At 36.4% G+C, this 25,000-nt stretch overlaps 1 protein-coding gene across 5 annotated transcripts in view; it reads left to right on the forward strand.

Annotated features, from left to right (window-relative positions):
* Positions 1–25,000, forward strand: part of phf14.L (PHD finger protein 14 L homeolog) — a 133,721-nt gene that overhangs the window by 7,318 nt on the left and 101,403 nt on the right. For all 5 annotated transcript variants that reach the window (XM_041565912.1, XM_018267332.2, XM_041565913.1 and 2 more), the window contains exons 2-5: positions 3,559–3,669; positions 9,263–9,900; positions 12,756–12,900; positions 16,097–16,256. In XM_041565912.1, the coding sequence (XP_041421846.1) occupies positions 3,559–3,669; positions 9,263–9,900; positions 12,756–12,900; positions 16,097–16,256 (1,054 nt within the window). The remainder of the gene's footprint in view (positions 1–3,558; positions 3,670–9,262; positions 9,901–12,755; positions 12,901–16,096; positions 16,257–25,000) is intronic.

The following is a 25,000-nucleotide window of genomic DNA, read 5'->3' on the forward strand; positions in this document are numbered from 1 at the left end:
ATAATCGGTTCAGAGTGGGCATCCAGCATACCCTTAAACCATTAGTAAAAAAATAAGACTGCTCTGCCAGATTGCTCTCTAAATGTACTTTGTGTATAAGATAATTACTTTTCATTGATGCAGTTAGGCTCGTGCTACCTTGAAACATTATACTCTGATAAAATTCAGTTAAGAACCATAACAACAGATTTGTGGTAAATTTAATTTGTCCTCTGACTGATAGTGTCTCGCTCTTTTGTGAGTTGGCTAAATGGCAGGCTTGGTTGGAAAACTTTGCAGGGGTTTCCTCCCTGGTCTCACTTTCAGTTGATATCCCCCAAGAGTTTAGGGCATGTTATGATGTTTGCGCTTTAATTATAATTCACAAATGGATTGTACATAGAAATATATCTCTAAGCAAATTTCCAGTTTGTGTATTCTAATTTGTGATTATTTTAAAGGTATTTATGAATGCCTGCCTGTCCTTTGCTATTAATTGTTATACTGTTTTTTTTTACATGTTCCCCTGAAACCTGGTATTAGTGTGCTCGCCTATAACCAGAACGTAAAAGAGAAGGAAAGACAGATCTATTGTGGTGTGCCAATTTGTAAAAGTAGCCAATTCCAAAACCTCTAAAATACACTGTCTTCGGGTACATTCTGTGATGTCATATACATTCTCCCAGAGATCCATTGCTGTATGCATGTACAGATTATCAGAAAGATTGCTATGCTACCCAAGTGCCCACCCAGGGCGGTGCAAGGAAACCCTGGGAGAATAATGCAAAAAAGACAGTGCTGCACTCAGATAGAAAGTACCCCAGTCTGGTAAGTTTATAGAGGAGAGGAACGCTAGCCTGTGGTACAAAGTAAATAATTTTAGCCATGGGGTGCCCAATAAATTGTCACTCTTCCTCAATAGCATGTGAGTCTCCTTTAATTTGGCCCAATGACTTTCACACTCCTGTTCTATCTTAACTGATGGCTACTGGTACATGTTTTTATTGATACAACGATCTAAACCAGAAGGACAAAGAATGGTCAAGAACAGACAGTATTGTTAGATCATTGACAGATTATATCATAATCACTGACAGATTGTAATTTATGTGCATTGAAAAGTTGCTTAGAGTTAAGTTTGTATACATTAATTATGATGTTTTACTGTATCATTATACTGCCATACTGTATATGAATGTGAATGTGCTGCAAAGTATATCTTTAAAAATGGTGCTTAGTAATGTAACTCCCAAATGGAAACTTGTGTACAGGTATGGGATCCATTATCCAGAAAGCTCTGAATTACAGAAAGGCAGTCTCCCAAAGACTCAATTTTATCCAAATAATCCTTTTTCCTTTAGTATTTCCTCTGTAATAATAAAACAGTAGCTTTTACTTGTTCCAAACTAAGATATTATTAAAGGAGAAGGAAAGCTATGGAGGCATTTTATTGCCAATAGATTAGTGTTACCTAGAATGCTATATTTATTCTGTTGAAGGAAAACTATACCCCCCAAGGTAAGAATCTTACCAAACTGGAATATATATTTAATATACATCTCTTGCCTTGAGCCACCATGACCGTGATGGTCTGTGTGCTGCCTCAGAGATCACCTGAAGTGTGGAAGCAAAAGACAGAACCCCGTCTGTTAATTGGCTCATGTGACCTAACAGGTATGGTTTGTTGGCATGTTTGTGTGCACAGTGAATCATACATTTTTTTTTTAAATGCCAATTTTCTATTTATGATTACCCAATGGCACATACTACTAGAAAATGGTTTATTTACATGAATCAGGGTTTTATGCAATATCTTTTTATAGAGACCAACATTGTTTGGGGGGTATAGTTTTCCTTTAAACATTTTTGGTATTATTTAATGTTTCAATAATACTTAAGGTATGAAAATCCAAATTAAGGGAAAATCCTTTATCTGAAAACCCCTAGGTCCTAAGCATTCTGGATAACGGATACCATGCCTGTGTTATAAAAAATACAATATACCCCATAATAAAATATTCAGATGTTAGAAAATAAAAGCACCAAGCCTTTGCCCTTGTGCCTTTATTATGGTCATGGATCTCCTCTACATCTTATACTTCCTTATATTTTACAACAGGGGCTACATTATTCACTATATAATACATGAATGATGAATAACCTGTAAAATAATGCCTGGAACTTCTAAAAATGTTCTCTTTTACTCAGGGGAAACATCTCTATAAATTACTGTCTTCTGGCTTAATTTTCATTTTGTTTAATTTGTTATAGTTCTTAGGCAAGGTGTAGACTGAATAGGGTGATAACTCAGCTGAGTTTAAAACTGCTCAGAGATCTGGTCCCCAAAAATGTATTCTTTAAATCTATTACAGAATAGTCAGTTATTGAACCTCACATGTGTAGGTAAATGTTATCTCTTCCATGTCTCTTCTCTCCAATTTCAGTTTGGGTACATAGCATCATAACAAAGCTGACTTATATTGAGTGTAGACATCAGAGTAACACCGCTAAATTACTTTATTGTTATTATTATCATCATCGCATATTTATAGACCACCAACATATTTTGCGGCCCTGTAAAATTCATAGATTATTGGCAAAAATACAGGTATGGGACCTGCTATCCAGAATCCTGGGGCTTTCCGGTAAACTGATCTTTCTGTTATTTAGATCTTCATACCTTAAGTCTACTAGAAAATCATGTAAACATTAAATAAACCCAATAGGTTGGTTTTGCTTTCAATAAGGATTAATTATATCTTAGTTTGATCAAGTACAAGTTACTGTTTTATTACTACAGAGAAAAAGGAAATAATTAAAAAAAATGGATTATTTGGATAAAATGGAGTCTATGGGATACAACCTTTCTGTAATTTGGAGCTTTCTGGATAATGGGTTTCGGATAACGGATCCTATACCTGTACCTATACTTGTGCTATATCTGTGAAGCCAGCAACTCATATTAAGCTATAAAATTACATTTTGATAAATCTTCCCCTTATTCTTCATCCATGAAATAAATTAAGGGTTATTTTCTATAGTTCTCAAATATTGGTGTGTTTATTGAGTATAGCAAGTCTAAGGTAAGGTAAGTTGGAACAGAAAGAAAAAAAAAGATTTTATATCTCGTTTTTATACCTAATTGTGATGTTTGTTTCCGTCCAATGCCTAAATAATTGTAGCAAATAACCCTGTGTCATTTTATTAACTGCCTGTGTTTTGTCTTACATTAAAGGGGATTTATCATCTAACATGCTTTTAATGTATGCATCATGCTGGCCATATTTTTCTTCAAATAGAAGTTTGCATATTGTTCTCTGAATAAATGGTTCACCTCGCTGTTTGTTTACATACTGTAAGGTATTTTTGGTTATGGTAATATTTTCCTTTTAATGTGTTGATCACCAAGGTGATAGCCCTAAAAATTTAGTGTCAGCATGTGCCGAAACATTTTATTGCATTACAGTAAGTTGCTTATGGTGGTGTCCTTTCTTAAATTAGATTTATCAGCAAAACTGATTTAACAAATATTTTTGGATGCCACTTTTTAAAAGAGAAACAAAAAACCTTTCTTTTCAGTGGACCGGAGTTCGAAAAGACGACAAGTGAAGCCTTTGGCAACTTCCCTTCTTGAAGCATTGGATTATGATAGCTCAGATGACAGTGATTTTAAAGTTGGAGATGCTTCAGGTATTTTACAGATTTTTTTTTTAACTTTCTGCTTTAAATTATAAATTGGAGTTGTTCAGTAGCTTTCAGATTTTTCTGTTTTATTTATCTTTTAACCAAATAATGCCACATGTGGTGTGGTTCTTAATATATTTTTGTGTCAGAGAGATGGTTTTAGTTTGAAAAGTCCTATATTTTCCTTTTCTTATGTTTAAATCTTGAAAATGCTGGCACTCTAAGCCAGGGCTATCATAGGTGCCATTGTGGCTTTGTCTGTTTTCTGTATGTATAACAAAGTGCTTATCCAGTTTGTGAACTGTAACTAATTATCTGCAGAAATAACCCAATTTTTTTTTATATATATACATTCTTTAATTGTTTTTATTTTTTTTTAAAGAAGAAAAAACAGGTTTGTAAGTTTTGATTTCATTACGGTACATCACAATCTTTCAAATCATATGGCAACGCATTAAAGGGGTTGTTCATGTTCCAACACTTTTTTCATTTCAGATGGTTTCAGATTGTTCACCAGAAAGACTGTTTTCAATCCCTTTCTATTTGTCACTGTTTTTCTAATATTGAAGAATAAAGTTTAATCTTTCACCTTCTTATGTCTTTTTGAAGCATCTCCTGACTCAAACTCTTCTAAATTGATACATTTAAGGGCAGATTTATTAAGGTTCGAATGGTAAATTAGAATTTTCGAGTTGGATTTTTGGTCAAAACTCACAAATTAGTGTTAAGAAAAATCCAAACTCGAATTCAAGATTTATCATACCTTGACCCTGGAAACAACTTAAATTTGATAGTACATAAACTAAAATCTGCCAAATTCATGTAGAAGTCAATGGCAGAAGTCTGAAGATGTTAATAGTTTTCCTGATATTTATGTTTTTTTTTCAGGGGAAAAACTTGATTCGAGTTTCATTCAAATTCGATTCATGTTTTCGGGTCGGCAACATTAGTTTGAATTTTATATGTACGAGTTTTTTTCTTAAATAAAATACCATTCGAGTTCATTCGAGGTACAAAAAAAAATATGTATCACTTGACCTTTGATAAATATGCCCTTTAGTTGATACATTTCTTATCTTTGTCCCTGCTGAGCAAAATTACGAGTTTCATTAAAGGCAATTTTTGGGAAAAAAAAGGTAAAAAATAATAAAAATAAAACAACCTGAAAAACAACTGAACTGAAAAAAGTGTTTGGAAGTTGTGTACCATCACCTGCCTTTAATGGCAGTGGAACACTGTAAGATTTCTATGATTTTACTCTGGTTATTGGTGAATAAATATATCACATTTACAAAATCACCAGTGCTTGCTATAGGGGTAATTTAAAAACAAAAATGTCAGTATTGGTTATCACCACAGGAATCTTACCTGATCTCCGATTCAGCCAGGCCGATGAACGTGTACTAGCTGGATTAATAAGGGCATACTACATGTATGGTTGGTAGATAGTTATACCAAGTCTAAATAGAAAAGAAACATATCCTGGTGAAAAGAACCTGGTACCTTACTAATGACTAGGACAGTGGTCCCCAACCAGTAGCTTATGAGTAACATGTTGCTCTCCATCCCCTTGGATGTTGCTCCCAGTGGCCTCAAAGCAGGTGCTTATTTTTGAATTCTTGGCTTGGAGACAGGTTTTGGTTTATAAAAACCAAGTGTACTGCCAAACAGAGCCTCAATGTAGGTTGGCAATCCTCATAGGGGCTACCAAATGGCCAATCACAGAACTTATTTGACACCCCAAGAAAAATGTTCATGCTTGTGTTGCTCCCCAACTCCTTTTACTTCTGAATGTTGCTCACGGGTTCAAAAGGTTGGGGATCCCTGGACTAGGGCATACCTAATTTCAGGACCCAGTTACTAACATACCCTTGCCCCTCCCCCCCCCAGAGAATAAAAGCAACAAACTGACTTTCTGTGCTCCTTGGACACTGCTGAATCCTGGGGTTTGCCAATTTTGTTATACTGCACTGACTCTCATTAGAAGCACTAGAAGTTTAGTTGCTGCTTGTTACTCTCTGCGGGAGCAACCCAGCTTCACGTGCTCTGTAGCTCCAAAGTTACAGCACATTACACTACATTAGATATAGATTTCCTATTCCCTTGTCAGTATCCCTTTAAAGGACTGACACTAGGGGGCTGTTTTATCAAAGTCCTATTTATCTCAATATTTTATGAAAAAAAACTCAGACCAAATCCGCACAGGTTTTATGGGCTTATTTATTAATACACTTTCCCGAAAATTTTGTATAAAGGAAAAAATCGTGAAAAATCAGATTTTCATGATTTTTTCTGATTTTTCACCAGAAAACTCAGAATTTTGACCGGGGTATTGCCAAAAAAATCATTGTGACTTCTCCCATTGACTTATATGCAACCTCGACAGGTCTGAGATGCCAGATTTTCAGATTCTGACTTTTCCATCCTCTGGGTTTAATAAATTCAGAAAAAAATCATGATTTTTTAAAAGTCAGATTTAAAAAAAAAAAAAAAAAAATCACAATTTTTTTTGTCATTTTTGCATTGAGTTAGTAAATAACCCCCTAGAAGAATGATTTTGTTATGGGCAAAACTGTTGTTACCCGGAGTGATGTGTTTGGACAGTTTAGAAAAGTGCTTTTGCTATAGAATACTGTGGATACTTCTCAAGTTGCCCCCATACACAGGCAGATATAAGCTGCCAACAGATTAAGTCGGCATCTTATTGCCCAGTGTTTGGGCTTCCTTGATCGATATCTGTTCGAAAGTCGGGCATTTGTCGATCAGCCGGGCTTAAAAATTCAGTGAAAATCAGTTTGTTCTCTATCTGACCACCCATTCTCTCCTTGTTGTGAGAAGACCCCTAACCCTAGGGTCCATGATTGGATTGTCCCCCCCCAGAGAATAAAAGCAACAAACTGACTTTCTGTGCTCCTTGGACACTGCTGAAATCCTGGGGTTTGCTGATTTTGTTATACAACACTGACTCTTCAGTAGAAGCACTAGAAGTTTGGTTGCTGCTTGTTACTCTCTGCGGGAGCAACCCAACATCAGGTGCTCTGTAGCTCCAGAAGAGAGGGTACTTTGAGCATACATTCAATTCCAGGTTTTAAATAATATTATCTCGTGGATTTAACACAAGATTTAAGGGCCTATAAGGTGGGTGGTATGAAAATATTAAACATTAATTAAAAATGATATCACAATTGGTGAGTCATTTGAGTATCATTTTTTTCTTACTACAAGGTTCCCTGGATGTACTGTGCCAATGCTTTTTATTTATTTCTTGTTTTGTCCGATGGGAATAACATGATTTAAACTAACGTTTCCTCCTCCAAAGTGTGTAATACTTGATCCTGTCAATGTTTAGTTAGAGTCAAATATCCTACACAGCTTCATTGTTATCTGCTTGTTCAGTTCTTGGCCTGCAACAAGCGAATCAGTGCTATCTGCTCTTCCACCTGTGCAGCCAAGCAGTGTTCTTAAGAATGGGCTTGTGAGGTTTGTTCCCTTATAAGCATACTGTATGTAAAGAAATTTTCATACAAATTGATTCTTACTAATGGATATTTTTTTTTTCTTGCATGTTTAAGTTTATTTCTTAGCACTCATGAACATATCTGTTTTATTTTTGACAAAAACAACAGCCTTGCTTCATATCAGAGATTTTAGCTTTTCATTTATGGTCATATATATGGTGAAATGAACTATAATAGGATAACTGATGGGTTATTGTTTTAACTTGTGTACAGCCTATAAGGTAAGAGGATTCCTGATTGAAAAATCCCCCCCAAAAAAACAGGAAATTAAGTGAGTTTAACATGGCACTAATAAAGCACGCATACTAATATAATGGAAATGTAGAAATTAATATTGTGACAATAGTATCCTTATAATTTTGGCTATCAATAGTTGTAGAAAACCATTTTAAAGGAGTGTTACAAAAGGCATCTTTTAGTGAGCCTATTTTGAAAAGCTTATGTATATAATATCAAAATATTAGAATTCTGGGTATTGTGTAAATGTATTTAGCTATCAGCCTCTCGGTTAACTTGTTAACTTCTGATATCCTTAAAGAGGTGGTTTACCTTTAAATTAAGGTTTGGCAAATTCTAAGCAATTTTTCAATTGATCATCATTACTTTTTTTTTTATATATATAACTTCTTGTCTTTTTCTTTTGACTATTTAACTTTTCTATGGGCGCTACTGACCCTGATCTAATAAACAAATGCTCTCTAAGGCTACAGATGTTTTGTTATTGCTACTTTTCAATACTCCTATTTAAATCCAGTTCCTCTCCTGTTCATATTCCACTCTCTTATTCAAATGAATTCATGGTTGCTTGGGTAATTTGGACCCAAGCAACCAGATTGCTGATATTGCAAACTGGAGAGCTGCTGAATAAAAAACTAAATGGCTTAAAAACCACAAATAATAAAAAAAAAAAATAAAAACCAATTGCAAATTCAAATCCCTTTAATGTCTTTACATTGGGAATGTATTATATTATTACAAATTACTTTGGTATAATATGGAATCTCAGAATCTAGCATTTGTTTTGGAATATGACTGAATCCCAGAACCTTTTATATTATTCAGGTTCAGCTGAACTCGTATTGCTGAGCCAAATTTGAACTCCTAAAATAACTTAAACTAATGGAGACTTTGGGTTATTTTGCTCAAATTTTAATGTGCAAATTAACTTTTGGAATGAGCCATTTCTCTACAAACTTAAACTGAAAAAAATTATAGCCATAATGTTAATTACAGAATGCTTGAACATCCTATAAAACATATCTTTGTAGATATTTGTAGGTTTGTAGATTTTAATATAGGGGGTTCACAATATGTAAAATCTATGCTTGTCTTGGGAGACATATATATACGGGTAGGAGATCTGTTATCTGAAAACCTGCTATCCCGAATTATAGGATGGCCGGCTCCCATAGACTTCATTTTAATTATATAATTCAGATTTTTAAAATGTATTTTCTTTTCATCAGTAATAATAAAACTTCTTGATCCCAGCTAAGAGATAACGTATCCTTATTGGATGCAAACAAGCCTATTGGTTTTATTTAGGGGGTTATTTATGAAAGGTTGTTTTTTTGTTTTGTTTTTTTTGTCATGTAGAAGTCATTGGTAGAGGTCCCTTGAACCATTTGAAAAAATTTTAATTCATGATGTTCGGGTTTTTAAAAACGAGCCCCTTAATGTTTATATTATTTTGTTGTAGATTTATGGGGATTCAAATTATTCCTTATCCGAAAAACCCAGATCCTTAACATTCTGGATAACAGGTTTCAACAGGCCAAGATGGGATACACAAAAAACTTCGGAGCAGAATAGGGTGGTACATCATAGTAACCCTTAAAATAACCAAACCCATCCACGTACATTTGGGCTTGGGAATTTGTGGAAATTGGTATGTGCTGTGCTGCTCTATCCAGATGCCATGTATATTTTAAGAGATATATAATTCATGTTATCACTTATGTAATGTTGTCAGAGCTCACAAGTAATTCGACCTTTGCAAAGATATCTAGCAATAATAGCTATAATGGCATTCACATCCCAATCTACATTATATATGTATAGTTGTAATTCATTTCTTACAGATTCTGATGGAAGTGTGAATGGGAGTGATGATATGTCAAGGGATAGTGCTGATGGCTCTGCAAGTGATTCAGAAGAGGATGTAATGGAGAGAATACCAGAAACTGCAGGGGAAACAGATAAAAAAAGACCTAAAGAAGAAGGTGCATTGACATGCTCAGCTGGAAGTGAACATGAGGTAATAGATCTGAGTAAAGAAGAACAAAAAAAAGATGAAAATGAAAAATCTCGAAAAAGAAAGGAGAGGATCTCTGATGTTGACATTAGCACTGATGATCAAACTAACGAACCAAAAAAATGGAATCTGCGCAGAACAAGACCTTTGTTAGATTTTATCACTATGGAAGAATTAAATGCAATGGATGATTATGACAGTGAAGATGACAATGACTGGAGGCCTTCTGCTGGCAAACGAAAAGGGAAAACTACATCCCTAGGTGATGCAAGTGATGGTGAGGATGATGAGGAAGAGGATGGAAGTGATGAGGGATCTAACTATCATGCTGGTCATGATGATAACAGCAGTAGCTCTAGTGATGAAGGAAAGAAGAAGAAAATTAAGTTTCCTAGCAGGAATAGTGCTGATGATGAAGAGCTGACGAATGACAGTCTGACACTGTCTCAGAGCAAGAGTAATGAGGTAATTTATTGTGTTTCCTGACAGGTCTATCAAATTGTGCAAAAATGACACAAAATGGCAAAACTTGTATACTTGTTCAAAGAAATATGAGTTTTTTCCTTCAATATTAGGTCTCAAACTATAAAGTACACTACAAATAATCATAGGCTATAGATGTGCAATCATTAAATTGGTTAAAGAGGTAGGTTACCTTTGGAAATGTTGTTGGATTCAAATCGTATACCCCAAATAATGACTTCTCTTAATCTTAGCTTGCCTATAGTGATGTGTGGTTTGACAAAAAGTCGCACTAACCCTAACCCATACTGCGCATGACCCACCAATCCATGGGTATTTATGGACCTGTGCCCAACCCGCCCCTCTCTGAGTCTGTCAGACTGCCAGAAGTGGGACACAGTAAGGTTGTGAGTGAGGTGAGCAGATCTAGGTGAGCAGATGTCTCGGTGAATTAAAACCATTAAACAGCAGTTTAGAAATACCTGAAACAAATGTATCGGACAGTTGCTCTGTAGCATACTTTAGTTGGGCTCATAAGGGCTTTCCATGTACAGCCCCAGATTTCTGTTTTGGGCAGCCCCTAGGCTGCATGGTCCTAGCACCCGCCTGCATTTGCGCATACCCTCATCACAAATCTGGGCCTGCGCACGTCTGTGGTTAGCATATATAAACACCAATTCTGTATTGTGCTTGCATGGTGATTTTTTTTTTTTAACGTGTTCAACATTATTTCACAAACCCAATATTAATGTGTATCAAACTCTAAATTACAGGAAGGCCATCTCCCATAGGCTCCATTTTATTCAAAGAAACCAAATTTGTACTTTTCCTTTTAATCTGACCTTGTACTTGATCACAAGTAAGCCATAATTAATCCTTATTGGGGGCAAAATAGTGTAATTGGGTTTATTTAATGCTAAATTGATTTTTTTAGTAGGCTTATAGTATGGTGATCTAAATTATGGAAAGCCCCCTTATCCAGAAAGCCCTGTATAGGTCCCATCCAGTTTTTAATCATTGATTTGGCAACTTTTTCCATACACAGTTATCACTCAAAATGTGTTTAGTTTTTTTAGCTGCACAAAAACCAGTAAAGCAAAGTGTTCTACCTTCTAAATCCATGGGATGCAGATGAATAACTAATCAACGTTGGCTCTTTACCATTGTTTGTGATCAGTACATGCTATGTTGCTCCCTAATTTCTGTTAAAAGTAAAATTAATGTCGTCTGAGCCTCTGTAGGGAAGAAGTGTGGGGAGCTAATAGCAACATTCAGGAAAATGGATCTTTCAACACTTTAAAGGACCACTGACATGTTTACCTAGCAAGTAACAGATACACTATGTAGAATGAAATGGTTTTAGTTCTTAAGGTGGCCATATACACACATATATTATAGTATGAATCGATGCCTGTATGGTGGGAGACTTGGATATCAGTCAGCTTGTCCATTGCCTTTGTTTACTGCTGAATCATCAGATACAGATAGAATTATTTTCTTTCTACCTGTATATCTGACGATTCAGCTCTAAATGTATTGAAAATGAAGGCTTTCCTGCGACCAATGCTTTATTGTAATATATATGGCCAACTTTACATAGAAACATATACAGAGCTTGTGTCATTCATGGCTGTAGGAAACTATAGAATGAAAATATTTCTCTTATAGAATAGGACATTAGTGGCCAAGGCATATTCTATTTGTAGATGATCGATGCAAATTTTAAATTTAAAAGTTATGTTACTGATTCTTTAACTATGTTGTACAACAAGGCTGGTTCAGAAATTCCAAAAGAATTTCCCAGCTGACCAGGGGCAGCTGGGAAATTGACAAAATGTCTAGCCCCATGTCAGATTTCAAAATTGAATATAAAAAAAATCGGTTTGCTCTTTTGAGAAATGGATTTCAGTGCAGAATTCTGCTGGATTTAGCACTATTAACTGATGCGTTTTGAAAAAAAACATGTTTTCCGATGACAGGATGAGTTGGATTTTTCCCTTAAAAAATAAAGTTTTTCGGGGGTAGTTTCAGTAAAAATGCTAATTTTTTTCACTATTAAAAAGGAACTAAAAAGATTTATTATGCCTCAAAGCTGCAAAAAGCTTGAATCCAAAAATACTTAAAGGAAAACTATACCCCCAAAATGAACACTTAAGCAACATGTGGTTCATGTGACCTAACAAGTATGGTTTGTTGGTATGTTTGTGTGCACAGTGAATCATATGATACCAGGGGGCGGTCCTTATTTTTTAAAATGCCAATTTTCTATTTACGATTACCCAATGGCACATACTACTAGAAAAGTATATTATTATAAAAATGGTTTATTTACATGAAGCAGGGTTTTACATATGAGCTGTTTTATGCAATATCTTTTTATAGAGACCTACATTGTTTGGGGGTATAGTTTTTCTTTAAGCTAAAACCTGTTGAGGTCATGAGTCAATGGCAGAGGTCCCTTGAACCATTTGAAGATGTTTTAAGCATTCCTAATGTTCGAGTTTTCGAGCGTAGACCACTAAAAAAAAAACCTGATCAATTTGAGGTTTTCAAGTTTTTTTTGCCGATAATACGTTTTTTACTTAATGGTTTTTTTCATAAATAAGCAAGCATTGGAGTTTTGAGTTTATTTGAGGTAGAAAAAAAACCTCACTTTTGATAAATAACCCCCCTTAATGTTTAAATTATTTTTTTAGTGGAATTAAGGGGTTGGCGATCCAAATTACAGAAAGATCCCTTATCTTGAAAAACCATCAAGAATAATTTTAATAACGTTCAACAATTTCTTATAGTATTGTGGAATACCTTTTATAAATATCACATTTATTATGGATCTTGAACATTGTTTCTATTTTTAGGACTCCCTCATTTTGGAGAAAAGTGAAAAATGGAGCTCCCAGAAAGTGGATCATATCTTAATTTGTTGTGTTTGTCTTGGGGATAACAGTGAGGATGCAGATGAAATTATCCAATGTGACAATTGTGGTATAACTGTGCATGAAGGTAACCTACATTTCCCTCTCATTATATTCAGTTTTATTTTATTATCGTATTAAGTACCCTAACTATTTAATAATATTTTGATGAATTTTAATACCTTGTGGTGGAACATACAAGTGAAAGGAGTTCCTTGGCTGAAAAAAAAAAAATATAATGTTAAAATACAAAAGATGGTAAGTGGTAAAAACAGCAGTATTTGTGTAGTTAAGAAGGTAAAACAAAAAATAGAATGGGGAAGACAGAATGGAGCCAGAATCTAAGATGATAGTGCTTGTTTGTTATTGTAAATTCAGATGTACAGAGTAGGGATGCATCAAATCCAGGATTCGGTTCAGGATTAGGCTAGGGTCTTTCACAACCCTAATTTGCATATGTAAATTAGGGGTGGGGAGGGAATTCACGTGGCTTTTCATCATTAAACAAGGTCAAAAAAAGTCAACAACATTTTTCACTTTTTCCTTTCCTGGAAATTTGCATATGGAAATTAGGATTTGGTTCAGTATTCGGCCGAATCTCTCACAAAGGATTTGGGCTAATACCAAATAGTGGATTTGTGCATCCCTAGTACAGAGATTTCTTGTGACACTTTGTCATTAAAGACAAATACTTAACCTTGACATTAATACTCTTAATTCTCTTATTGCATGTAATGTGTTTTCTTATGTAACTCCTTCTCAAGCCTAAATGCTATTTTAACTTTTTTCAGGAGGAATTACACCTTTTTACCATAATAATGTTTCAGACACATAAACCTAATTTTAGTTTTGGTTAATGTGTGTCACATGGGTGAGAAATTTGTCAGTTCTCTCCCACCGTGAGCAGTCAAAGTTAGAATTGCTTTTCATGGAAAGCAGCCAGCTGAGGTTTCTTTCTTTCAAGTATTTGAAATACTGAACTGAATTACCAAGCATCAGCCAAATGAACTGACAACAATCTAAAAGAAACATTTTAATAGGCGTATTTAAAGGAATTGTTCAGTGTAAAAATAAAAACAGGGTAAATAGACTGTGCAAAATAAAAAAAAACAAAACAATATAGTTAGTAGCCAAAAATGTAATGTATAAAGGCTAGAGTGACTGTATGTCTAACATAGTAGCCAGAACACTGATTACAAGTAGATAAGTTGTCTAATTCTGGGCAGTGTCATTCTGTGGCTACTAAAGCAAATAAAGTTCTGTCTTGCATAAAAAAGGGCATTAACTCAAGGGATGAAAACATAATTCTGCCTCTTTATAGGTCCCTGGTAAGGCCTCATCTGGAGTATGCAGTGCAGTTTTGGACTCCAGTCCTTAAGAGGGATATACATGAGCAGCTAAACTGATTAAAGGGATCAAATACTTAAATTATGAGGGTAGACTGTCAAGGTTGGGGTTGTTTTCCCTGGAAAAAGTTGTTTGCGAGGGGACATAATTACACTTTACAAGTACAATAGAGGACATTATAGACAAATAGCAGGGGACCTTTTTACCCATAAAGAGGATCACCATACCAGAGGCCACCCCTTCAGACTAAAAGAAAAGAACTTTCATTTGAAGCAACATGGGTTGAATCTGAGCTGAATGCTAAGGAGCATAGGGCAGTCAGAGTATCTGTCTCTCTCCAGTTGGACAGCACTGATTGAATGGAGGGACAATTCAGAGCCTGATGGATGTCACACAGGCAGCAAAATGCTCAAAATCCACCCTGTGGCAGTGCCTTTAACTACATTTAATTACAGAACACTACTTCCTGCTTTGCAGCTCTCTTGTTTTGTACTGATTGGTTACCAGGTCTTAAAATAAAAAAAAAATTGCATGCTTTGCCTTCTTCTGACTTTCCAGCTTTCAAATGGGGGTCACTGACCCCATCTAAAAGCAAAAGCTCTGTAAGGCTACAAATGTATTGCTACAAATGTATTGCTATTGCTACTTTGTATTACTCCTATTTATATTCAGGCCCTCCCCTATTCCAGTCTACTATTCAAGTCAATACATGGTTGCTGGGGTAATTTGGATCCTAGCAACCAGATTACTGAAATTTCAAACTGGAGAGCTGCTGAATAAAAAGCTAAATAACTAAAAAAAAAAAAAAAAGAAAATAATAGAAAATGAAGAACAATTTCAAATTGCCTCAGAATATTACTCTCTACATCATACTAGAAGTTAATTTACAAGTGATCAACCCCTTTACTGTTGCCAGAACACATGCATGCTTAGTAAAACTCTTACATTTTCTTGGTAAAGTCAGAAAACATTTTTGAATTACTACATTCTCTTATGCCAGTACAGTAGGTAATCTATTTCTATGTTGTTGGCCTAAGGACTGTAACAAAATGTTTAGGGATATTCTACCATATTTGCTATACAACTTAATTATCTTTGAGTTTCTGTTTTGTGGCTGACAATCTCCTTTTGAGATAAAACATTCCCCCTTAGCCTCTAAACTGTCAGTCGTGATAAATGTGCTTGTGCCAAAATCATGTAGCTAGTCTGTAATGCCACAGAACCCCAGCAGTGATGTCAGTATTGCTACTGATGTATCAGCATGTATAGCAACAAGGACATTTTCTGAATTTACATGATCATGCAAGCCTTTGTGTTCAAACTTTAATATCTTAATTCACAAATTGTGCTAGTTTTATCTTTCAGTTATTCAGGGTAGTGATGCAGATTCAGTAAACCAAATGCGTTAATTCAGAATTTATGATTTGATTATGATTCCTTATCTGGAAACTCCAAGCACAAAGCATTCTGAACAAACCATCCTATACTTGAGGTGGTAAGACTTCTAGCAGGGCACCCTAGGACCACCAGCATGCTGTAGTCCATTTAGTCAAATTTGAGCAGTCTTTCCCTTGGCTTATTTTCTATTCCAAGTATCAAGCCCTATATATATGGCCCTGTATAAATAATAATAGCAATGTCAGTGTACAACCATGCTTTAACTGATGCTGTATTGCTATTGTTTTATTTTAGTAGTCTTTATTGTTATGGTATTATTTGTACTGTATAAAAGAGGGACAAAACTGGGAGCATAAGTAAGAGGCAACTCCTAACACCTCTGCCCACTGCAAAGAGGGTTTTTGTGTTTCTGAGTTGCTTAAATGTGGATATGTGTCCTTTACCTCACTTGTGTATTTTAAAACCTATGTTAACCTTTTACTTTTCTCGCTTTCGGCTTCATTTTGTGTCTCCTTCCATTAATTAGTATTTTGCTTCAGGTTGCTATGGTGTGGATGGTGAAAGTGATTCCATCATGAGTTCTGCTTCAGAAAATTCCACAGAACCTTGGTTCTGTGATGCTTGCAAATGTGGAGTCTCTCCAAGCTGTGAACTATGTCCCAACCAGGATGGAATTTTTAAAGAAACTGATGCTGGAAGGTAATTATTAATATAGCTGCATAATTAATTTTATTGTGATACAGGAATGGAACCTGTTACGCAGAATTCTCAGAACCTATGGATAGGGTCATTATGTTTCTTGAATCTCCATACCTGGTCTACTAAAAAATCAAAAAAATTTAATAAACCCCAAAATTATTTTGCCTCAAATAATAATTTTTATCTTAATTTGCATAAAAAAAAGACAAAATTTTCTATCAAAATTAGATTTGATTAAAATGGAGTCTATGGAAGCTTTCTGGACAATGGATCCCATACCTGTACTTAAAAACCAAGGTATGTCTCTTGAGATTGTGTTGTTGACTAAGTTTTGGGGGAAAATTACATTGCATTGGTTTCCAGTTTAATGGTTCCTAATAAAATTGACCATACAGATTGGTAGGGTAAGCTCCTACAGCCAGGACTGATGTTAAAGGAGTCATTCACATTTAAATGAACTTTTAGTATGTTGTAGGCAATTTGCAGTTTTTTATTAATTTTTTATTAATTAATTTTTTTAGTTATTCAGCAGCTCTGCAGTTGTAATTGCAGCTATCTGCTTGCTACGGTCCAAATTACCCTAGGATGAATGCAGAGCAATTTAAAAGTTGCTTAGAATTAGCCATTCTATTACATACTAAAAGTTAAGTTAAAGGTGAACCACACCTTTAAAGATGTATACTTGAGAAGTACTGAATATGCCTATGCTATATTATAATAATTATTATAATATAGTTATATATTAGAATACAATGTTCTGCTGGGGAATTCAAGCTTTTATTAATAGGCTCCCATTTTTATAATATATTACTAGTAAAGGAAGGGGAGCAAACCGTGCAATAAATACAGATGCACATATGCACTTACAGAAATTAAGCTTGGCAGGTTAAGGGGCACAGCAAAAAGATAGTATACAGTTAGGCCCATAAATTTTTGGACAGAGACCACTTTTTTCTAATTTTGGTTCTGTACATTACCACAATGAATTTTAAATGAAACCACTCAGATGCAGTTGAACTGCAGACTTTCAGCTTTAATTCAGTGGGTTGAACAAAAAGATTGCATAAAAATGTGAGGAACTAAAGCCTTTTTTTTAACACAATCACTTCATTTCAGGGCCTCAAAAGCAATTGGACAATTGACTCAAAGGCTATTTCATGGGCAGGTGTGGACAATTCCTTTGTTATCTCATTATCAATGATGCAGATAAAAGCCCTAGAGTTGATTTGTGTGTGTGGGGGTGCTTGTATGTGGATGATTTTGCTGTGAACAGACATGATGTGGTAAAAGGAGCTCTCCATGCCGGTGAAATAAACCATCCTTAATCCATCCGAGAAATTGCTACAATATTAGGAGTGGCAAAATCTACAGTTTGGTAGATCCTTAGAAAGAAATAAAGCACTGGTGAACTCAGAAACGTAAAAAGACCTGGATGTCCACGGAAGACAACAGTGGTGGATGATCATAGAAGCATTTCCATGGTGAAGAGAAACCCCTTCACAACAGCCACAACAACAGTCACAACAAGTGAACAACACTCCAGGAGGTAGGTGTATCGATATCCGAGTCTATCTTTAAGAGAAGACTGCATGAAAGTAAATACAGACAGGGATGTTTTAAGGCCTTGGTGGGCCCTGGGCAAAGAGCAGACTGGTGGGCCCCATAGAACCTGGGCGAGCGTAGGAGACCACGCCCATTTTGGACACACCCCACAAATACCACACCCATTTAACAAAGCATAATGCAGTCATGCCAATATTAAATGAATTATCAGAATATTAAACCCAGATCTGACAGTATGCTACACATAAATGGATAATTAGCCCTAGCTATTCCGGTATAATCACTGTAGAAATGGCCACTCCGTTGATCCCAGAGAAGCAAGCAAGATGACTAAAACATGGACAATGAACAGACAGTCTCTGTGACCTTGTCTGTGCTTGTGACTGGCAGTAATGCAAAGCCAAGAGAAGTAATTCTGAGAAAACATAAATCTGGTTAAGTAGTAAAAATGTCGAAGTGGAGCTCCCCATTAAAAGAGGTTGTTCACCTTTAAAATAACTGTTAGTATGAGGTTGAAAGTTTTCATTTTTTATTATTTACTGTTTTTAATTATTTAGCTTTTTATTTAGCAGCTCTCCAGTTTGAAACAGCTATCTGGTTGCTAGGGTCCACATTACCCTACCAGCCAGGTAGTGGTTTCAATGAGAAACAGGTGTATGAGTAGGGGAGACCTTAGTAGAAGATTAGTAATAAATACCAATAACAACAAAATATTGTCTCTTAACAATACAGCCCATAGCACAATAGTTGCTGGGGGTCTACTCTGTGACTCCATTTGAAAGCCAGGTCAGAAGGAAAAGTCAAATAAATTAAAAACTATGAAAACTGAAGGTTGAACACAGTAGCAATTCCATGTATAAATACACACAGAATTTACAGTAGGATAGCACAGGGGCAATTCCATGTATAAATGCCCCCAGAATTCATAGCAGTATGACACAGTGCAGTGCAATGTATAATACACCCCAGAACCAAATGCAGGGTGACAAAGGGGCATTTCCATGTATAAATCCCCCACAGAACCCACAGCATAACGGCAAGGGGCAATTCCATGTATAAATACCCCCCAGAACCCACAGCATAATTGCAAGGGGCAATTCCATGTATAAACAAAACCATAATTCATAGTAGGATGGCACAGTGCAATTCCATGTATAATACCCCCCAGAAACAAATGCAGGATGGCAAAGGGCATTTCCATGTATAAATACCCCCAGAACCCACAGCAGGATGGCAAGGGGCAATTTAATGTATTAACATACCCATCATTCATAGCAGGAAGGCAAGGGGCAATTCTATGTATAAATACCCCCCAGAACCCACAGTATGATGGCAAGGGGCAATTCAATGTATAAACATACCTATAATTCATAATAGGATTGCACAGTACAATTCCATTTATAAATACCCCTCCCCCCCCCCCCAGAACCCACAGCAGGATGGCAAGGGGCCCTGGGCAGATGCCCCTTTACTTCTATTATTAAAGCGGCCCAGAATACAGAAGGTGCACTACAAGGTGCAAGCCACTCATAAGCATCAAGAATAGAAAGGCTACGTTGGACTTTGCTAAAAGAAACATCTAAAAAAGCCAGTACAGTTCTGGAAAAAAACATTCTTTGGACAGAGGAAACCAAGATCAACCTCTATCAGAATGATGGCAAGAAATAAGTATGGAGAAGGCATGGAACAGCTCATGATCCAAAGCATACCACATCATCTATAAAACATGGAGGAGGCAGTGTGATGGCTTGGGTGTGCATGGCTGCCAGTGGCACTGGGACACTAGTGTTTATCCATGATGTGACCCAGGACAGAAGCAGCCAAATGAATTCTGAGGTGTTCAGAGACATACAGTCTGCTCAAATCCAGCTAAATGCAGTCAAATTGATTGGGAGGCATTTCATAATACAGATGGACAATGACCCAAAACATACAGCCAAAGCAACCCAGGAGTTTATTAACGCAAAGAAGTGGAATATTCTTGAATCACCAAGTCAGTCACCTGATCTGAACCCAATTGAGCATGCATTTCACTTGTTGAAGACTTCAGACAGACAGGCCCACAAGGCACTGCAGTAAAGGCCACCAGACTTCAGGCTGTCATTGGCAGCAAAGGGTTTTCAACCAAGTATTAGAAATTATTTTTTTTTTTTTCGTTTTTTTAATTTGTCCAATTGCTTCTGAGCCCCTGAAATGAAGGCTTTAGTTCCTCAAATTTTTTTGCAATTTTTTTGTTCAACCCACTGAATTAAAGCTGAAAGTCTGCAGTTCAACTGCATCTGAGTTTGTTTAATTTAAAATTCATTGTGCTAATCTACAGAACCAAAATTAGAAAAAGTTGTCTGTCTAAAGATTTATGGGCCTAGCTGTATGTTTGTATATGTTATGTGTCAACTGTAAACTATCCCCTATGGCGATTAAAAAGAAAGTATCTCTTTTGTTAACTATGGCCATCCTCTATAAATTCTCCGTGAGGACATGATATTTGTACTTGATTTATAATCTTGGATTTAAAGGGGCAGTATACCCTCTTGTTTAACATGAGTTCAATGAATATGGCTTACAATGAAAATACCTTTTACCTATTGTTTAAATTGCACAACAGGGCAAACAGGCAAACTGATGTTACTCCAAACTTGGTCCTTGCAAGGTAGATACTTGTATTAACAGTGCACAAATAATCTCCTGCATAAAAGAGTCCTGCTTAGAAATAAAGGATGAAGGGAGGAGTTTGTATACTGGTTGTTCTAATTGTCTGCAAAGACCAAACATAGAGTAGCTTCTGTTTGCCTATTTATCTCAAGAAATAGCAAAATCATTTTTAGTGATTAAAGGAGAAGGAAAGGCTTGGGAGTGCCAAATGTTAGACACCCCCAAGTGATTGTATTGACTTACCTGAAACCCTGGACCGGTGCTCCTAACACAAAACTGCACTGGCCCGGGGTTATTATACCAGTGAGCACCACAAAGCGATCTTCTGTCTTCGTGTGGCTGTGCATTCACAGTAGAACGAAAAGCCGAATTTCAACTAAAAAGTCGGCTATTTTGTTCAACTGCGCATGCATTTGCCCATGGAAATTAGAAGAGAGAAGAAGACGGAAGTGTATAAAGTATATTCTGCACAAGTCCTGTGCATGGCACTAGTGGTGAACTAGGTGGAATAAACACATGTCTTGCAAAAGTATTCTTACTAGTTCTTTCTCATAATACACATGAAAAGTGAAGTCCTGGTGTATAGCTAGGGTAGTATTAGACCTATGTAATTTTGATACAGGGATAACAGGTTTCCAGATAACTGATTCAAAACCTGTACTATTTTTTCTGCACTACAGCACCTGTTTGTGAATTCATTTGTTCATTCGATGCCATAGCTTGTGATATTGTAACAGATGCCTGTTATTGTAGCACCACAATAAATAAAATGATGGTAAAGTGAATAGATTTATTCTTCCTCCTTTTATATAATAAACTAAGCCATAGACAATAAAACATTCTTGTATGGTTGATGAAGAAATGGCTAAAAATGCATCTACACAGGATTTTACATTTTCCTTTTAATTTTCTCCTCAGATATACTGTTGTTACAGGGTGGGTAAGGCGTATACTTTGTGTTTTGAAAACAGAAGCTTAAAATTTGAAGTAGGGGCATGATATGTACAAAACCATTTTAAGAAGGTCAGTATGAAGCAAGCAACCAGCTGTTTGGGTTTATCGTAGATAAACTCCTACAGAGTTCAGCAGCATTTAATACACCAGTGGAGCATGAAAAAAATGTGCAAATTAAATTGAGAAGCAGCTGCTTGTTGAAGATGTATATCTTTATATTGAACTCTGCAGGATGTGTTCCGCAGGTTGTATTAACCTCATATCACACATCTCAAAAGCAAAATCCTTGCCTCTTTTTTATTATTTTTTATGGGACATTACACTTAATGTTTGAACTAATTTTACATCTTCTAGGTTATTCTTGTAGGTATTTGTGGCACCATATGATGCATTCAAACCAATTGTCTAGAACAGAAGAAGAAAATTACATTTTCTATTAAACCATTTTTATCTGGATGAGCAGAAGATCTTGGTTGGGATCACAGACTCAAAAAAATTGCATTCAGTTTCATTAATATCAGTGGAATTGATAAATGATTTGAACAATTAAGCCAAAAATGCAGATGCTCAAAATGTAATAGATATTTCTCTTGCAGATGTCTGTGGGATACAGGGACAATGGGGTATAGCATCTACCATCAGGAGGCAGGACACTAGAAAGAAGAAGCGGACCCCCCCCCCACTTCACTCAAAAGTAATTGGACAATTGACTAAAAGGCCAATTTATGTGCCAATTCCTTTATGTCATTCTCAGTTAAGCAGATAAAAGCCCTGGAGTTGATTTGAGAGGGGGTTCTTGTATGTGGAAGATTTTGCTGTGAACAGACAACATGCATTCAATGGAGCTCTCCATGCAGGTGAAACAAGCCATCCTTAAGCTGCAAAAACAGAAAAAAAAAACATCTGAAAAATTGCTACAATATTAGGAGTGGCAAAATCTACAGTTTGGTACCTCCTGAGAAAGAAAGCAAGCACTCGTGAACTCAGCAACGAAAAAAAAAGACCTGGACGTCTATGGAAGTTAACAATGGTGGATGATCTCAGAATCATTTCCATGGTGAAGAGAAACCCCTTCACAACAGCTAGGTGAAGAACACTCTCCAGGAGGTATTTGAATCGATATCCAAGTCTACCATCAAGAGAAGACTGCATGAAAGTAAATACAAGGTTCAAGCCACTCATCATCAAGAATAGAAAGGCTAGACTGGACTTTGCTAAAAAAAACATCTTAAAAAAAGCCAGCACAGTTCTGGATAAACATTCTTTGGACCGCCTCAGACAACACTTCTTAATACTGTCTGCTAGGGATGGTATAGGGATTGACCATACTTACCCTATTTGGGATTTCAGTTTTTTGGAGACCTAGACACAAGTACAAAACGACATGGAATGGGATAGGAGTACTTATTTACGCCAGGAATGCATTGTTGTTATAGTTTATGTATATTATTTTGTTGTTGTTTTACTTTTTGTATAACTTGTATGTTCCCTCCTTTGTCTATGTGCTTGAATATATCTGCAACATGTATGGAGGACTACAAATATTGCAATGATATGTATAATGTGAATATCTGATGCTTTATTGTTTTCATATATTATTTACATGTCAATAAACGTTTGATGAATAAAAAATAAAAAAAAACATTCTTTGGACCGATGAAACCAAGATCAACCTCTACCAGAAGGATGATGAGGAAAAACTATGGAGAAGGTGTGGAACAGCTCATGATCCAAAGCATACTATATCATCTATAAAACATGGCTTGGGCGTGCATGGCTGCCAGTGGCACTGGGCCACTAGTGTTTATCCATGATGTGACATAGAACAGAAGCAGCCAAATGAATTCTGAGCTGTTCAGAGACATACTGTCTGCTCAAATCCAGCTACATGCAGTCAAATTAATCAAATTAAAGCAAAGAAGTGGAATATTCTTGAATGGCCAAGTCAGTCACTTGATCTGAACCCAATTGAGCATGCATTTCACTTGTTGAAGACTAAACCTCAGACAGAAAGGCCCACAAACAAACAGCAACTGAAAGCCGCAGCAGTAAAAGCCTGGCAGAGCATTAAAAAGGAGGAAATGCAGAATCTGGTGATGTCCATGAGTTCAAGACTTCAGATTGTCATTGCCAGCAAAAGGTTTTCAAACAAGTATTAGAAATAAACATTTTATTTTCAGTTTTTTAATTTGTCCAATTACTTTTTGTTCAACCCACTGAATTAAAGCTGAAAGTCTACAGTTAAACTGCATCTGAGTCTCTGTCCAAAGATTTATGGACCTAACTGTACCAAGCTACGAGGAACAAGAGCATTCTGCTCCCCCAGAATAAGCCACGTTCCAGTCTTCGCCGGGGACGATTTTTTCGTTCCCCAAGATCTTCTGAAATTAAGACCATCTGGCAAAGCAGATATAACCAATCCAAACCTTCAGTTTTCTTCAGCCTGACTACCAAAGAACTTTGGTCTGGGGCAGACTGTTTCACTTTCAAAAGGTTTGGCAAAGAACCACACAGGTTTCTTGGGTACAAAAAATCATATCCCTCAAGTATCATCTGGAGTTCACTTCTATCTGCCTTCTCGTTTTTCATTTCCAGGGTTCCCTCCAAACTTCAAAAGAAGGAAACATTTCACTCTGTGGTTCACAACTACTCAGGGAAAAGGTCATCATGCCAGTTCCCTTGAAGGAAAGATTTTGAGGGTTCTATGCAAACCTCTTTATATTGTGCCATAAAAGGGTGGGACCTTCAGACCAGTATTAGATATCAGATTTTCATTTGACCTGTCCGCTTCAAGATGGAATCCTGGCCTATGTGGCCAGAGGTAAGATTCTTCCAGTACTCATCAGGGCCCATGAGAGAGGCAATAGCACTTCAGGGGCCTTTAGGAATCATGCATTAGTTGGGCAAGTCTGCCGAACCGTTCTACAAATGTGAGATCTTTGCGGCATTTGACACTTCGGCATGAAGTTATTACAGACTGCTGCATCAGCTGCTTTTCCTCCCACCCTAAGCAGCTTCGTTATGTCTCCATGGTCCCAGTGTCCCACAGATATCTGCAAGTGAAAAGGGGATTTTGTGAAACTTACTGTTAAAATCCTTTGTCTTCAGCAGTCTGTGGGACACAGGGCCTCCTGCCGGGGAAGCCACTCTAGTTGAGACAATCGTGAACAAAGTTCATGTGATTTTATGATTCTTCTTCTTTGTAATTCAAAACTGAGCTCCCCTACGTTTCTGTCGGGGGGGTATAGCAGAAGTGGGAGGAGTCAGCTTCTTCTTCTTTCTAGTGTCCTGCCTCCTGATGGTAGATACTATACCTCATGCTCTCTGTGTCCCACAGACCACTGAAGAGAAAGGGATTTAATGGTGAGTTACACAAAATTCCCTTGTTAGGTGGCAGTCACTAGGGAGTAAGCACATACTAACTCCCTAAATTGGCTGTAACCATCTTACTATACCACATACCTTGCCATTGGGCAAATTTTCAAGTGTTTTTGAAAACAGTGCCTTTTAAAATCCTCTTAAGAGAGCTATATGTTTGCTCACACTGATTAACCTCTCTTGTCTATCTGTTTGCT

This window comes from Xenopus laevis, chromosome 6L (genome assembly GCF_017654675.1).
Source record: "Xenopus laevis strain J_2021 chromosome 6L, Xenopus_laevis_v10.1, whole genome shotgun sequence".
In the NCBI taxonomy this organism is placed as follows: domain Eukaryota; kingdom Metazoa; phylum Chordata; class Amphibia; order Anura; family Pipidae; genus Xenopus; species Xenopus laevis.